The 15717-nt window shown below is 47.6% G+C and overlaps 1 protein-coding gene across 3 annotated transcripts; it reads right to left on the reverse strand.

Annotated features, from left to right (window-relative positions):
* Nucleotides 1–83: 83 nt before the first annotated feature.
* On the reverse strand, nucleotides 84–15608 carry IL27RA (interleukin 27 receptor subunit alpha). 3 transcript variants are annotated; one of them, XM_006206216.2, is made up of 14 exons: nucleotides 15398–15608; nucleotides 14844–14961; nucleotides 11843–12000; nucleotides 11596–11753; nucleotides 9914–10073; nucleotides 9746–9819; nucleotides 7185–7365; nucleotides 6901–7089; nucleotides 4572–4673; nucleotides 4339–4497; nucleotides 1655–1780; nucleotides 1196–1289; nucleotides 916–1009; nucleotides 84–795 (listed from the first exon to the last, which is right to left on the reverse strand). In XM_006206216.2, the coding sequence occupies exons 1-14, from the start codon at nucleotides 15489–15491 to the stop codon at nucleotides 541–543; spliced, it is 1962 nt and encodes a 653-aa protein (XP_006206278.2). In that variant the 5' UTR covers nucleotides 15492–15608; the 3' UTR covers nucleotides 84–540. The 3 variants fall into 3 exon arrangements, with proteins under 3 accessions (XP_006206278.2, XP_031545375.2, XP_072803646.1); XM_031689515.2 differs by lacking the exon at nucleotides 15398–15608 and adding an exon at nucleotides 14334–14532 and having other exon boundaries at nucleotides 14844–14946; XM_072947545.1 differs by lacking the exons at nucleotides 11843–12000; nucleotides 15398–15608 and having other exon boundaries at nucleotides 14844–14957.
* Between the last annotated feature and the right edge of the window lie 109 nt (nucleotides 15609–15717).

Raw genomic sequence — 15717 nt, forward strand, 5'->3', positions numbered from 1 at the left:
TCTGTCTGCTAGAATCAAAGATTATGAGTCGGTGAGAGTGTAGATGTGGCTGCTGTAACAAAAAGACCTCCAGATCCAGTAGCTATCAAAACATTAAAAATTTATTTCTCTGGGCACTTCTGATCCATGCAATCGGGAACTCTGGTTCCTTTCCATTTATTGCCCCACCTTCACCTTGGGTATGGCCAAAGCTGTATCACAGGGCACAGCAATGCTCCAACTCATGGGAAAGAGAAGAGAATGCAGAGGAGCCCCGGCTAATGCCCAGACTCGGTATTGGCACACGTCCCCTCTGCTTCCGCTCCACCCGTGAGAACTCAGTCCCTGGCCACGCCCAGCCGCAAGGGAGGCTGGGAGTGCGCCCAGCTACAGTTCTATTATAGCAGCAGGACGGATTTGGGGAGGCAGCTGCCACTTTGGATTTCATATATTTTCCTTTGCTCCCTCATCCATCCATATATTCCCTGTAGGGCCAGGCCCTTCACTGTAGGGGTCCTTGAATCGCAGCTCTTCCTGGCTGGGTGTCCTCAGGCAAGTGACTCAGCCTCTCTGAGCCTCAGTATCTTCATCTGTCAAATGAGCACCCTTCTCCCCACCTGGGATGTTTTCAGGCCAGAACCTGGAGCCCGGGGTGGGGCCCAAAAGGCCCAGCTCCTCGGGTGTGGGCAGGAAGTGTTTCTCATACCCAGAGTCAAGTGGGGCCAAGGTCTGAGGGGGCTCCATATCTGGTACCTGCTCCATCTCCTCCACTTCCAGTATGGGCGAGTCCCCAGGGGGCTGGGCCTGGGGCACCTCCTGGGAATAGAGGAGGCTGAGATTCTTTCCCTCCTACCCACCAAATCTCACCTATCCCCCACTGCCCCAGCTTTCCCCAGCACCCCCAGAGGGCCTCGACAAGCCAGGCTTTTTGCTCACCTCCATGTTGGGCAGGCTAAAGTTCCTGTTGGCAGGATCAGGAACCTTCTCCCAGGCCCACTGGGGTAGAACCTTGTGCCGTAGGTGGACGCACCTGGCAAGTGGGTAAGACTCAGGGCAGGGAATCCGGGTGGCTAGACACCCAGGCCCAGATCACAGGGTCCAGGAACATTGCAGAGCCCCAAGGTGTCGTCCCCTAACTACCCCCTCCCCCCAAGCACAGCTAATGCCCAGCTGCTCTCCCCACCTGGGAACAGACCCACGTGTCTGACAGCCTCACCTTCCAGAGGCAGCTAGGCTCAGGCCACAGCCTGTCAGGAGCAAAACCCACAGGAGAAGGACGCCTGGCAGAACTTTCCACTTCAGGGTGTTATCTGGTGGGGGGAGAGGCAGAAGAACATTTGGACACTGGGGCGGCTGGGAAGGGTGGGGTATGGCTCATAGATGGGGCAGGGAGCAGGTGGGTAAAAGAGCAGGGCTTATGAATGGGTAGGGGCTAAGAATGGGGGGGGGGAGCTAGCGGAAAGGTCAAAGTCAGGGATGGTGGGAAAGGGTCAGAGACACACATCACCTGATAATCCAAAACAGTATTTAGCAGAATCAAAATGCTCTGAGGAATTATAAATATCCACCCCCTCACTTTAAAAGGTTGCCCACCCACTGGAGCTCAGTAATGAATATATAACCCCCTCAAATGGAGCAAGCCCCTTCCATGTCAGTCACACCCCAGCCCCTCTACCTGGTAGGTGAAATCGGAGGCTTGGGCCAGGTGGGCCCTGTCCCGCGATGGTGGACGCGGTCACCCACAGCTCGCAGGGACCCCAGGGAAGGTCGGGCAGGGTGATGGTCTGGGTGCTGCCACTCACTGAAGGACACACCAAGAGAGGTTAGGGTAGCAGTCAAGTCCTATCTCAGGACCTTTGCACATGCCATGCAGTCTGCCACACTCTCCCAGATATTCACATGGCTATCTCCTTACCTCCTTCAGCTCTTCGCTCAAAGGTCACCTTCTCAGTGAGGCCTTCGCTGACCATTTTCCCCTCCACCCAAATTAAAATAGCACCTGCTTCACTACCCATCTTCCTTGCTTCATTTTCTATCCAGCACTTATCACTATTTAACACACTGCTTAGATACTGTTTACTTTGTCTATGCCTGCATGTCCCCCATTAAAAAGTCAGCTCCACAAAAGCTGTATTCCTAGGACCTGGCTCAGTGCCTGGCACATAGAAGACACTCAAAAATGATATACAGTTGACTCTTGAACATGGAGGTTAGGGGTGCTGACCCTCCATTCAGTCAAAAATTTGAGTATAGCTTATAGTCTGCCCTCCTTATCCACCGTTCCTCTGTACCCTCAGTCCCAAATCCGTGGATTCAACCAAATGCAAATCGTGTAGTAATATAGTATTTATCCTTGAAAAAAGCCACATATAAGTGGACCTGCGCAGTTCAAACCTGTTTCGTTCACGGATCAACGGTATATTTGAATAAATAAAAAAATTGCATGAGTATCGTATCCCTCACCTGCACGGAATCCAGTGAAGGGAAATTCACACCAGGTGAAGGGAAGAGGTTTGCATTTCTCGGAATTGTTTTTGTTTACTTTTTAACTGAATCGCCCTTTTTGGTTTATAGGCCCAAAGAGGAAGTAGCTTTTTGGTTTGTTACAGGATTATAGGAGACGTGAACATGGATCAAGCTATAACTGCCACAGAAAGATGTCCAAGCTAAGTCATCAGGTGAGAAAAAGAAAGTTGCAAAACATCAGTCATAAGCCTCAGGGGCCTAGCACATGGTCCTCTTTTAATAATAATAACAGGTACAGGTATATATAAATAAATATACATGATTTTTAACCTAACGATATCTATCTATCTATCTACACATGCAAGGTGTAATCATACTATGCACAAACATAGGCAAAGTAACTATGTTAAAAAATAGGCTTTATCAGTTAGAGACAAATGCTGAAGTTCTGAATTATTTAGGGGTGAAAAGGCACCAAAGACTCTAAAAAAAAAAATGTGAGGGATAAACTGAAACAAGATTGGGAAAAGAGGTAATTATTGAAACTGGATGGTAGGTACATGAGGGTATGTTATTTTTTTTTGTACTTAAAATTTTTTTTTAATTTCTCTTTCTCCATTTTATTTTTTATTTGGTGGCGGGGAGGCAATTAGGTTTACTTATTTATTTATTTATTTTAATGGACGTCCTAGGGACCGAACCCAGGACCTCCTGCATGCTAGGCATGCACTCTACCACTAAGCTACACTGTCCCCCACCATACTTTTGTTTGTGCTTGAAATTTCCTATAATAAAAAAGTTTAGTGGGGAGGGGGTATAGCTCAGGGGTAGAATGCATCCTTAGCATGCAGGAGGTCCTGGGTTCAATCCCCAGTACCTCTATTAAAAAAAATGCTTAAAACTTTCAAAAAGCACAACTCCTATCTCTATGTTAATACATGCATGGAAAAATATGGAAGCTGCATTGTCAGGATCTGTGAAATGAGGAGGATGCTGAGGAGGATGCTGATACACGAGTATACTTCTTTAATGTGTCAGTTTTTAAACAAGAACAGATAACTTTTGTCATTAGAAAAAAGGGTATTTTCACTTTTTTCCTTGCTTTTTCTTTTTATTGTACCTATATAAGATGACAGATGTTAACTAAACTTACCATAGGAATCATTTCACAGTACGTAAGTCAAACCATTATGCTGTACACCTTAAACTTTCAGTGATGTCTATCAATGATATTGCAATAAAACTGGGGGGGAAAGGGTAACAAAGATATTTTTTAAAATGAATTTGTGGAGGGATATATAGCTCAGGGGTAGAAAATGTGCTTAGCATGCACAAGGTCCTGGGTTCAATCCTTAGTACCTCCATTAAAAATAAATGAATAAACCTAATTATCTCCCCTCCAAAAAATTTTTTTAAACCAGAAATTAAAAAAAAAAAAAAGAAATCTGTGCTCAGAACAAAAATTTAGCATATACCTAAAGGTATGAAAAAGAAATAAAAATCATACATAATTCTACAATGCCTATGGACATTGTGGGGGAATTTCTTTTCATATTTGTGCCTCTGCTTTGCTCAGTGCCAGGTTTATTTTATAAAAATGGAACCATCCTATGGAGTTTTATAACCTCTTATCTTTCTCACTTAATGTAATGTGACAGGCATCTTTCAATGTCAATAAATATAGATTGGTATCTTCATTCTTAATGGCCAAATGGCAGTCTATTAAATTGATAGCCACCAGGGTTATTATTCACTAGGGAACCAATGATACCACGTGTTCTCCTAGGGGCTGAGAGGGAACCAAAGGGTCCCATCCCGGGGCAAGAGGAGGGGTAGACTGATAGGAGTGTCTAGTATGGGCAGGGAGCAGGGGCACAACACAGTGGAGCTCACCATTCATGCAGACAGAAGGCCTCGTCCCACTCCGGGCACACAGAGTGTAGTGGGTGAGATGGCCCCGAAGTTGATGCCTTGGGACCTCTTCCCAGGCTACCGCAGGGGTCCCTGGAGGGGAATCCTGGAGTCGCCAAAGCACTGGCCCTGCTAAGGGTGCTGGGGAGAGAATGTCAGTGAGTCAAGGTCTGCCAGGGTTCCAGGACCCTCCATCCTCCAGCCTCACCACTTACCTAGTTCCTCTCTGAACTTCCAGACTGAGGGGGAAGGGGCCAAACCCCAAGGAGTGACTGCTGTCACCGTGATTCGGTAGGGGACCCCTCCTTCAAAATCCCCTGGGTGAGGGAAGAGTAAAGACCAGTTAGAGTTGGCTCTCTTCCTCCACTCATTTCTTATTTTGTAGGAATTTTCATATGTGTCCCCAGAAAGACACCCTGTGATAAGGATTTAGGTAAAAGTAATTCTTCTGGGGAGGTAACCCCAGAAAACACCAGTAGGGCAGTGGGGAAGCGAGGCAGGGAAGGAAAGGCAGCCAGTTAACGGTGTGTTAGAGAACAGATTCCCAATATGGCCAACCAAGGCTCAGTCCCGCTGGGGGCCTCTGGGTGGCAGCACAGAGCGCAGGCCTGAGAGCCAGCCCACCGCAGGAGGGAGGGAGCTGGGGTATTTATCCATCAACCATTATGGGTCATTGTAGAGGGCTGCATCTGAGGGGACCTTGACTTCCCGGCATTTCCAGCTGTCTAGGCAGGCAAAGTGATTCAGACCAGAAAAATCCCTCAGGCCAGGAATGCAGGTGCCAGAGGCTGGGAGAAACACCAGGCTATGAGTGGGGCCCCGACACCACCCATCGGAGTAAATGAGGCTCCTGAAGTTCCTTCTCAAAACCTACTGCTGCCATGTGACCTTCCCCAACCGGGAATTTTCCAGAACTGGGGTCCTCTTCTTTTATCTGTATATACTTATGGGTCCTGGGACTCTATCCTAAATCTCTTACTCAACACCTTCTCATGCTCTGCCAAGTCCTTTACACCAAGGACAGATTCCCCAATGTCAAGTCTCAGCCTGGAACTTATTGCCAGGCCTGAGACTTGAGTGTCTGACCGTCCCATGGACAATTCCATTTGGATAAGCGTATCAGATGCAACATATCCAGATGTGTCTCTCAAATTCAGCTCTAAGAATCCCCAGCAAGAACCTGCCTGCTTCTCTCCTCTTCTCGGTCCCCACCAGGTTCAGTCCCCATCATCTCCCACCTGGACAAGCATAGTCCCTTCTAGGTCTCTCAGCTCCAGCCCTCTCCCTCCCAGTCTGTTCCCCCTACAGCAGCCAGGGGGTGCCTGTGAGCACCTGAGGCAGGACACATCCCTCCTCTGCTCAGAACACTCTGGCTCCCACTTCACTCAAAGCAAAAGTCAAAGTTCTTTCCATGACCCACAAAGCTTTGCACAATCTGCCCCATCACCTCCCTGCCCTCACCTCCTCCCCCTCCTCCCCCTTGCTCATTCTATTCCAGCCACATTGGACTCCTTGCCATCACCCTAACGCATCAGGCACATTCCTGCCTCAGGGCCTTTGTGCAGTCTGTTCCCTCTTGCTTTTCCCTCCGACATCCTCTTAGCTCCCTGTCTCACCTTTGGGTCTGAGTTCAAATACCCAGAGAGGACTTTTCTTCTACTTTTTTTTTTGTTATTAATGGAGGTCCTGGGTTCAATCCCCAGGACCTCCATCATGATAATGATGTGCTCTACCACTGAGCTACACCCTTCCCAGGCCAGAGAGGCCTTTCCTTTCTAAAATAGCTCTCCTCCCTCCTCTCCTTTACGCTGACATTTTTTTTGTGCCCCAATTACATTATAGAGGTACTTGTTTCTGTTTCATTGGCTGCCTGCCCTACAAGAATGTTGAGCAGGTAGGGGAGGGTATAGCTCAGTGGTAGAGCACATGCTTAGCATGCCCGAGGTCCTGGGTTCAATTCCCAGTACCTCTGTTTAAATAAGTAAACCTAATTACCTCCCCCACCAAAAAAAAAAAAGTTAAAAAAATAAGAAAGAATGTTAGCGGGGATGTTGCTGAGAAGAGAACAGAGTGATAGTTCAGGGTTTGGCTTCATGAGCCTGACTATGTGGTCCAAATCCTGGCTCTACTGCCTACTTGCTGTATGGCTTTAGGCAAGTTGCTTAACCTCCCTGGGCCTTTTTCTTCATCTGCAAGATAACAGCAGAAATCTATCTTTTTATTTTTTAATGGAGTTACTGGGGATTGAACCTAGGACCTCGTGCATGCTAAGCATGTGCTCTACCACTGAGCTATATACCCTCCCCCAAGAAACCTACTTTATAAGGGAGTTTGAATGACTTAATGCTTATGGTAAATGCCAGTCTGCATCAGCTACCATCACTGTGTACCAGTGTCTAGAACAGGGCCTGGTACACAGTGGGTCAGGGTCAGTGAATATTTCTTGCATGAATTAATGATACTTTAATACTATCTCCTGCAAATCCATCCATGGGTCTGCTCTCCAGCAGCTGAAATGGAAACCCAGGTGTCCTGGGGCCTCACCTGGCAACACAGCACTAAGTTTCCCAGGAGGAAGCCGGACCCAGTTGAGGTCCTCCAGAGGGTCCCCGTCCCGAGCCCAGTCCACCACATGCTCCCACAGCTCCCCAGACCCCTGTTGCCAAGTCACCAGCAGCTCTGTGCTCCTAGCAATGCTTCTGACCACCACATCACAGGGGCCGAAGCCTGGACCTAGAGGGTAGAGAAGAGAAATCACAGCTGTCCACTCCAGAAGTCCCTGCGTGCACCTCCAGGGCATCGCACAGAGGAAGTTCACGGCCTCTTACCCAAGCAGGCCAAAGAGAGGTTGGTGGGAGGCTCCCAGATTGTGGCGTTTACAGCAGACACCCTGGCCCACTCCGCCTGGGTGGGGATGGAGAGGTTGCAATAGGGCGTCTCCTGGATCAGCTCCTGATCTTTAACTTGGAACCAGACTCTATAGCTCACCTGCACACAGTGCCCCGAGGCCTGCGGGATGAGGAGAAGAAGGGGTTAGTATCTCCCATTGTGGGGAGGGTATAGCTCAGTGGTAGTGTGTGTGTGTGTGTGTGTGTGTGTGTGTGTGTTTGTGTGTGTGTGTGCGCGTGCGCTTAGCATGCACAAGGTCTTGGGTCCAATCTCCAGTCCCTCCCTCAAAAAAGAAATCTAATTACCTCCCCTCCACACACACACACAAATCTCCCATTTATCAGGCACATACATCTCAGTGAGGTCACCTGACAAACCAGTCAATGAAATATTTTTGTTGGCTTCACTTAACAGATGAAGAAGCAGAGTCTCAGGAAGGCTCAGCGGCAGAGGTGGAATTAGAATACAGCTCCTGGGCCGCAACTAGGGTGAGGTGAGTGTGCAAAATAAGAGAGGATACCAAAGATCCAGCAAGATCAATTACATTTTAATGCAATTTTTTGTGGAGGTGGAGGCAATTAGGTTTATTTTTATTTATTTACTTATTTAATGGTACTGGGGATCAAACCCAGGACCTCATGCATGCTAAGCACGCATTCTACCCTCCCTCCTAATACAATATTCTAATCAATCAAAATTAATACAAAAGAAAAAAAACCCATGACAAACAAATAATCAAGATTTTAAGTAAAGACAGGATCTCACCTTGCATTTGTACGACACTGCCTCACCCACCTCACCCTCACCGGTCGCATGCAGTTTCTTACGGATTGCAAAATTCCCACTGTTGTATAAAGGAGTGGTTATGTGTAGCAAAGAGGATGGCACCCTCCAGAATGCTTTGGGGAAACGTGTGAGAGTTTTTGGTTGCCTCAGTGATAGGCAGGCAAGAGCTAGGGAACCACGCTCTCTTAGAAACAAAAATTTGTTCCATGTCCCTTGTGACTTTTGAATGGCATCCCCACTGGATACTTCTGTAGATGAAAAGCCTGATTGATCCTAGAACCAGACTTCTTTTGACGTATAAATACAAAAGCTTCTTGGGACCTGGTTTTAATAGTCACTGAATTTTAAAACATTCTGAACAAATGGGGATTTTCCAAACAGATTTTATTATCAATTTTGAGCACAATCTGTGTTCTGATCAGGGAATTTTTCAATGTGCCCTGCATCACCTCATCCTTTTGAAGTTCCTGGAAACTGGCTCTACAGCCTGGCATGTGGCTGATTTTTGGTAAATATCCTATTTATGTATGAAAAGAATGCACATTCTGACGTTTCCTACGTGAGTCCATTAGGTTGTTTGTTATTCACTTATTCAGATACTCTAGATCTTGGCTTGTTTTCCATCTGTTTATTATGAAAGTACTTATGGGCACATGTTAAAATCTCCCACAATGGTTGTGGATTCATACATTTCTCCTTGTAGTTCTATCAATTTTTACTTTATGTATTTTAAAGCCATGTTATGAGGTACATACAGATTTAGTACTCATATCATACTGGTGAACCAAATCTTTTTCCACTATGTAGTAGCCTTATTTCCCCTTTATTTTCTACTGAATGTTACAATTAGAACACTGTATTATATATATTTTAAAATATGTATATATTTGGGTTATATTATCTATATATTCTATATATTATCCATATATTCTATATATTATCTATATATTTCATTTCAGTATAGTAAAGGGACACTACAAAGTATGTGTTATAAAATAGAGGCACTAAAACTGTGAATCGCTGTTTGAAAGCCAGTGAATCTCAGCTCCGCCACTTATCAGTTGTATGATTTGGGGCAACCTCTGTGCGTCTCATGTTTCTCATCAGTACAGTTAGTTAATACAAATAAGTGCGTAGGCTAGGACCTGGTATACAGGAAGAGCTCTGTAAGTGTATGTATGGTTGAAATAAGTAATATTAGACTGAGTGACCCAAGAAAGTATGAGTCCTATTGTTTTGTTTCTTGCCATATTTACTGTGAGCCAAGGCCTAGCAATGCCTGGAACATAGTAGGTGCTCAGCAGATTTGGATCAGTGAGAACTGTTTCACCCTTGTCTGTTACCTCATAATGCCTTTTTTTTGGTATATATATATTTTTTTCATGATGCCATTTTGACACTAGCATCACAGCCTTAGCATGCTGTGCTGTATTTTGTGGAGACTTGTCTTACTTCTAAGTCTTTGCACCTCATGTTCCCCCACCTGGAACACCTGTACCCATCTTCTTGTCTTAGCTCAGCTCTCCTAGATTTAGCCAGCATTGCTGGAGTCTTGCTCTGTGCCCAGCACTGCGCCAGGAATTCTCTGAACATCCCCTCCTTGAAGCCTTGAAGCAACCTCAAGAGGGCAGCACAGTGGCCTCTGTCTTGTTTACATCGTTATTTGGGGTTTCCTGACACATGCAGAGAAATGTAACCGATCCCCACAACTCACCTTCCACAGAAGCAGGAGTTCCTGTCCACCTGATGCCCCACATATGTTCCCCGATATCCACACATCTTTTGGAGCTGGCAGGGATGAGGAAAGGAGGGACAAATGGGAATGACATGACTGGCTAGACTTCCTGGAGAGGGGATGAGAGTAAAGCCCAGAGATCCTCACCAGAGGGAGGTGTCTGGAAGGACAGAATGGGGCTCCACTCGCCCCATAGATCCTCTTCTTTCTCCACCTGGCAGTGGCCAGACATCTCATAGGCAGTGGCGAGATCTAGGTCCTGGATCTCAATAGGGGTCAGCGGTATGGACTTCACTTCTGGCTCCAGCTAGGGGAGAGACAGGGGAGAGTGAAGAGGCTTATAACTGAATTGAAAGTACTTGACCTTATATGTCAGTAGGATGACCAACTGTCCTGCTTTGCCTGGGACAGAGTGGGTTCCCACGACACAGGGCTTTTGGTTTTAAAACTGGGGCAATCTCTGGCAAAAGACAAGTCGATCATCTCTGTGCCAGGTATAGCCAAAGGTGGCAAATTATATTATTATTTCCACTTTACCGATGAGGAAAACAACAGGGCCAAGAGAGGGGAAGTGACATGCCCAAGATCACAGAGCTGATGAGTGCTGCAGCTGAGATTCACATCCAAGCAGGCAGATTTCAAAGCCTGCATCTCAGCATTGCTCTGAATTGTATAAATATTCACAGTGACAACAACTCTGCTCTATACTGTAGTGTTTTGCATCGAAAGTTGTGACTGAGACAGTGGGTTACCCCCAATATCCATTATCCCCTTCTTCCTTTGGAAACCGAACCCCTGACTATCAGTTGGGAACTTCCGTGTCAAGTGTAAAGACTACACTTCCCAGTCTCCCTTGCAATCAGGCAAGATCATGTGATTGTGTTCTGGCTAATGAGACAGGAGAGGGAAGATATATGCAACTTCCTGGCTGTGCTCTTAAAATACATGGGCAGGCCCCTCAACTCCTGGGGTCCCATTGCTCTGGAGTTGTCTTCCATTTTCTTGCTGTGTGAGCTTGGGAAAGTTTCTTAACTTCTCTGAGATTCAGCTTCCCCCACTATAAAATAGAGCACTTAAAAGCATCTACTATATAGGGGATTCGGGGGTACTTATCAAGATAATCCATGCAGATTGCTTAGCTGGGGACCTGATACATGGCAGGTGTCTAGACATGTGAGCTGCTTTTATTATTTTTGAGTATTTACTGCAAACGAGGCTCTGTTCTGTTCCTCACCTGCAAAGTGGGCAGCTATAAAAAGCACCTATCTCAATGAGTTCTTGTAAATAACGAGCCTAGAACAGTGTCTGGCGTAGAGTAGATGCTAAGTGTCTGCTGTGATTCTTTTTTGTTTGTTTTCATTTTTTAGAACTTTTAAAACTTTTTTAACAATTTATTTATTTATTTGGGGGGGGAGTAGTTAGGTTTCTTTCTTTCTTTTTTAAAGCAGGTACTAGGGATTGAACCCGGGTCCTCCTACATACTAAGCATTCACTCTACCACTGAGCCATACCCTCTCTCTTTATGTTATTCTTATCTTAAGGGTAATGTAAGCAATTTGAGAATTTCTATTCATTCACCAAAATGTTAGAGGCAGTTTATTGAGTTTCTCAAAAATTTCACATGGAATTTAGATTGGGACTGAATGGAATTTATAGAGCATCTTGAGGGGGAACTTTTCAGCTGAACAAGATGCATGTACAGATCCTTTGTGAGGAATGTGGACAGACTCCAGGGGCAGGTGAGGAAGGAGCTCTGGGCTGGGTCTCTGATTGGAGACATCCCGGGCCCTACCCAGAATAGGTTAGGGGAAAGGGTCCCTGATACTCACCAGGATCCAGGTCCTCTCCTGGCATCTTCGGTAGTAGAACTGGCAGACCAGAACCTTATGGGGTGGCCACAATGGAGGGGCCCATTGGACAGTGGCTTCAAGGGGGTCATCCTCTGAGAAGTCCACATCAGGGCCCAGTCGGGGAGCATCCGGCTTCACTGAGGAAGGACAGGCGGAGGTCCACTGAGCTGGGGCCTCCAGGACCACCCACCCCATAGATAGCTCACCCACCCTCCCGCCTGTTTACTTCGGGTTTCGAGGTTCACGAACACTGGGGGCCAGAGAGGCTGGCCCGCCTTGACCACCCAGACAAGGAGTTCATCAGACGTGGTGAGCTGTTCCCGTGGAATGGTCACCCAGCTCTGCCCGGTGGGCACTGTCACAGTGCAGATTTTGTTGGAATGGCTGTGAGGAGAGATGCAGGAATGGTACAGTGGGCTGGGCCCAGAGCCGTAACGATAACATCTGCTCTGCCCAGGTTCAAGTCCCAGTTCTGCTGCTTCAGAGCTGTGTGACCTTGAGCAAGTGACTTAACTTCTCTGTGCTTCAGTTTCCTCATCTACAAAATGAGGGTGATAAATGTACCCACTGAGACGACTGAATAGGGGAGCAGAATCAATGAGATAAGAAATGGAATTCATTTTTTAAATTGGGGGGTGGTAATTAGGTTTGTTTGTTTGTTTATTTAGGAGGTACTGGAGATTGAACCCAGGACCTCATACATGCTAAGCACACACTCTACCACTGAGCTAGACCCTTCCCCTCAAAACGGAATGCATTTAGAACAGCGAGTGTCAGGTGCACCATACATGTTATGTGAGCATTGTTTTTTTTAATTGAGCATCTATTATATACATATCCACATTTACTTCTGTGTAACTGTTCAGTTAGCAAATAGATACTTTGTGCCAGGCCCTGTTGTAGAAGCTGAGAGTAGGAATATGCCCACAGCAGCCAAGGATTGGCTCTCTGGAGCTTGTGTTCCGGTGGGGGAGGCAGATGAGAAGCATGTAAATATAAAATTGATGGTGGTATAAGTGATGTAAAGAACAATCAAGCAGGGTGAGGAGGATGCAGTGTGATGATGGGATGGGGGTGACAGTGCTATTTTAGGGAGGGTGGTCAGAAAAGTTCTCTCTGATGAGATATTTGAATAAAAGCCTGAAGGATGTGAAGGCAGAGCCATGCAGTACCTGGGGAAAGACAGAGCAGCCAGTGCAAAGGCCCTGAGGCCAAACTGTGCCTACGGTTTTATGAGAAACAGTGAGGAGGAGGCTCGCATGGCTGGAAGAGAGTGAGTGGGGGGGGGAGTGGGAGGAGGTGAGGGCAGGGAGGTGACAAGCAGATCGTCTTGGGCCTGGTGGGCTGCAGGAAGGACTCTGGCTTTTACCCTGAGTGAGGTGGGAGCCCTGGAGGGCTGTGAGCAGAGGAGGGACATGCCCTGATGCAGAAGTTCACAAGTGCCCTCTGCATGCTGGGGCGGAGAACAGACTGTGGGGCTGAGGTTGGAAACCAGAGTTCAGGGAGGAGGTGACTACGTGGTCCAGTCTGGCGCTGATGGGGACTGGACCATGGTGGGTTCCAAGGAGGCGAGGAGTTGCCAGATTCTGGATAACATGGAAGATGGAGCTGGCAAGGCCTGCTGATGGATCAGATATGGGTGAGAGAGAAAGGCATGAAGATGTCTCAAAGGACTGGATTTCAAAGATTCAAATAAAAGCCTTCATCAAAAACAACAAAAACACATGTTGGCAAATATGTGTGGAGAAATTGGAGCCCTCAGACATGGCTAGTGGGAACCTAAAATGGAGCAGCTGTTGCAGAAAACACTTAGGTGGTTCCTCAAATAGTTAAACACAGAATTGCCATGTGACTTGGCAATTGTACTCCTAGGTGTATACCCCAAAGAACTGACAACAGAGGGGTGGGTATAGCTCAGTGGTAGAACGCATGCTTTAGCATGCATGAAGTCCTAGGTTCAATCCTGAGTCCCTCCATTAAAATAAATAAATAAAAGTAAGCATCATTTATTAAAAAAAAAAAAAAGAACTGACAACAAAGACTCAAAAACTTACACAGGGATATTCATAGCACTGCTAGTCACAATTGCCCAAAGGCAGAAACAACCCAAATGTCCATCAAGAGATGAATGGATGAACAAAGCACAGTATATCCATACAGTGGACTATTGCTCAGCCATTAAAAAGGAATGAAGTTCTGATTCATGCTCCGACATGGATGAACCTCAAAAATAAGCTCAGTGCAAGAAACCAGACACAAAAGACCACATATTGTATGATCCCATTGATACGAAATGTCCACGACAGGCAAATTCATAGAGACAGAAAGTAGATCAGTGGTTGCCAGGGGCTAGGGAGTGACTGCTATTGGCGGTGAAACTTTCTTTGAGGGTGATGGAAATGTTCTGGAACTAGATAGAGGTGGTGTTGTGCAACATTGTGAACATACTAAATGCCACAGAATTGTTCACTTGAAGATGTTTAATTTTATGTGAATTTTACCTCATTAAAAAAATGGGGGACTTATTCTTATTCTCTCATCCTCTACCAATAAAACTAGGCCCCACTTCTGGAGACGGATGGTGGTGATGGCTGCATAACAATGTGAATGCACTTACTGCCACTAAAGTGTACGCTTATAGATGCTTGAGAAAAAAAGTTCTAAATTTTATTTGTATTTTACCACCATTATAAAAAAAAGTCTCCCCCAGTTCCCACCTTTAAATGCTCCTTTTACTCTCCACTCAGCCAAATTTGAAACAAACTTGAGTTTCATCAGGTGTGATTCATCATGAAGCAACATCAGTCACCCCCTTGGACTGCAGACTCCACGAGGCTTTCTGTGTCTCTCACTGCTGCATCCTCAGCACCATACAGAATGATCTTTTCATATGCTCAGAGAGGTTAAGCTACTTGCCTAAGGTCACACAGCAATAAAAACACCTTCTAATCATTAAGCATTGTCTCTTTACCAAGTTCCTGAGTTGAATCCTCAGAATCAACCCCGGGAGGCAGGTTTCTTTATTATCAGCATTTGACAGAGGAAGAAGCAGAGGCTCAGAGAGGGAAAGTGACTGGTCCAGGGTAACACAGCAAGGAAATGAGGAAATTTGGAATCGAAGGGCTTGAGAGTGGGGCAGGGTTGGGGACCTCTCAACCTGAGAATGCCAGGACCTGAGTGGTCACCCTTTCAAAGCCTCAGTTTTCCCGTCACCCCATTGTACTCACTACTTCTGGCTCTGGAGGTATAGAGCGGAGGGGGCTCCTAGGTCCCCAAGAGGCTCCCACGAGCAGTTCAAGTCACCCAAGGGTCCAATTCCATAGCACTGTAGTGGCCCAGGGCTGCCTGGAGAGGGAGGCGGGAGGGTCCGAGGGACGGTCAGTTCCCCCAGGCGCCCGCACACACCTGAACCTGAACTTCCCCGACTTCTGACAATCGGGGAGGGCGATTCAGAGTCCCTGACGGAAGCGAGCAGCAGGAAGCGGCCGCTGGGCACCGCTCCCCAGGCTTTAGGCAGAACTCCTCTCCCTCTGCCCGCCACATCCTGTTACCACCCCAAGAGCCCCTACCCCTACCCCCAACCCCAGCCTCTGGCTCCCCCCTCGCTGCCGCCTATTCCCCGAGTCCTTTCTCCGCCTGATCCCTGCCCCGGGTGAAGAGCCGAGTGGCGTCCGGACCTCTGTCATTCATTCCGCAAACCTGCGGTTCACCCTGGAGGATATGCGCTGTTCTGGTGAGCGCGGCGACAGAGCGCCCGACACGAGCTCGCTCCACAACTCACCCCGCAGCTGAGTCCACTGGAACAGCAGCAACAGCAGAAGCAGCAGCACCAGTTTCGGCCGCGGCGGGAAGGGGGCGGCCCGGGCCGCCGGCATGGCGCCCCCGCGCCCCCCAGTCCCGCTCGGCCCTGCCCGGCCCAGCGCGGCCGCGCCGCTCGCCGCGCTCTCGGGGCCAGCGCTCGAGCGGCGACGGGAAGCGGAGCCACCCCTCCCCGCCGCCTCCGCACCTTGCGCTCCGGCTCCCCGCCCCTTCGCTGTGCCGGAAAGTCCCCGCTGGGGCTGGGGAGGGGGAGGGCGGGGAGAGGGGAGAGGAGGAGTGGGG

The sequence above is a fragment of the Vicugna pacos genome, chromosome 22, assembly GCF_048564905.1.
Source record: "Vicugna pacos chromosome 22, VicPac4, whole genome shotgun sequence".
NCBI lineage: Eukaryota > Metazoa > Chordata > Mammalia > Artiodactyla > Camelidae > Vicugna > Vicugna pacos.

What these genes read in the sequence shown, in the direction of transcription:
- IL27RA (XM_006206216.2), bottom strand. Translation starts at nt 15,491, where the DNA reads ATGCCGGCGGCCCGGGCCGCCCCCTTCCCGCCGCGGCCGAAACTGGTG. An exon ending in CTTCCAGACACCTCCCTCTG is followed by an intron (nt 9,820 to 9,913) that starts GTGAGGATCTCT and finishes CATCCCTGCCAG; the next exon opens with CTCCAAAAGATGTGTGGATA. An exon ending in GAAGTTCAGAGAGGAACTAG is followed by an intron (nt 4,498 to 4,571) that starts GTAAGTGGTGAG and finishes TTCTCTCCCCAG; the next exon opens with CACCCTTAGCAGGGCCAGTG.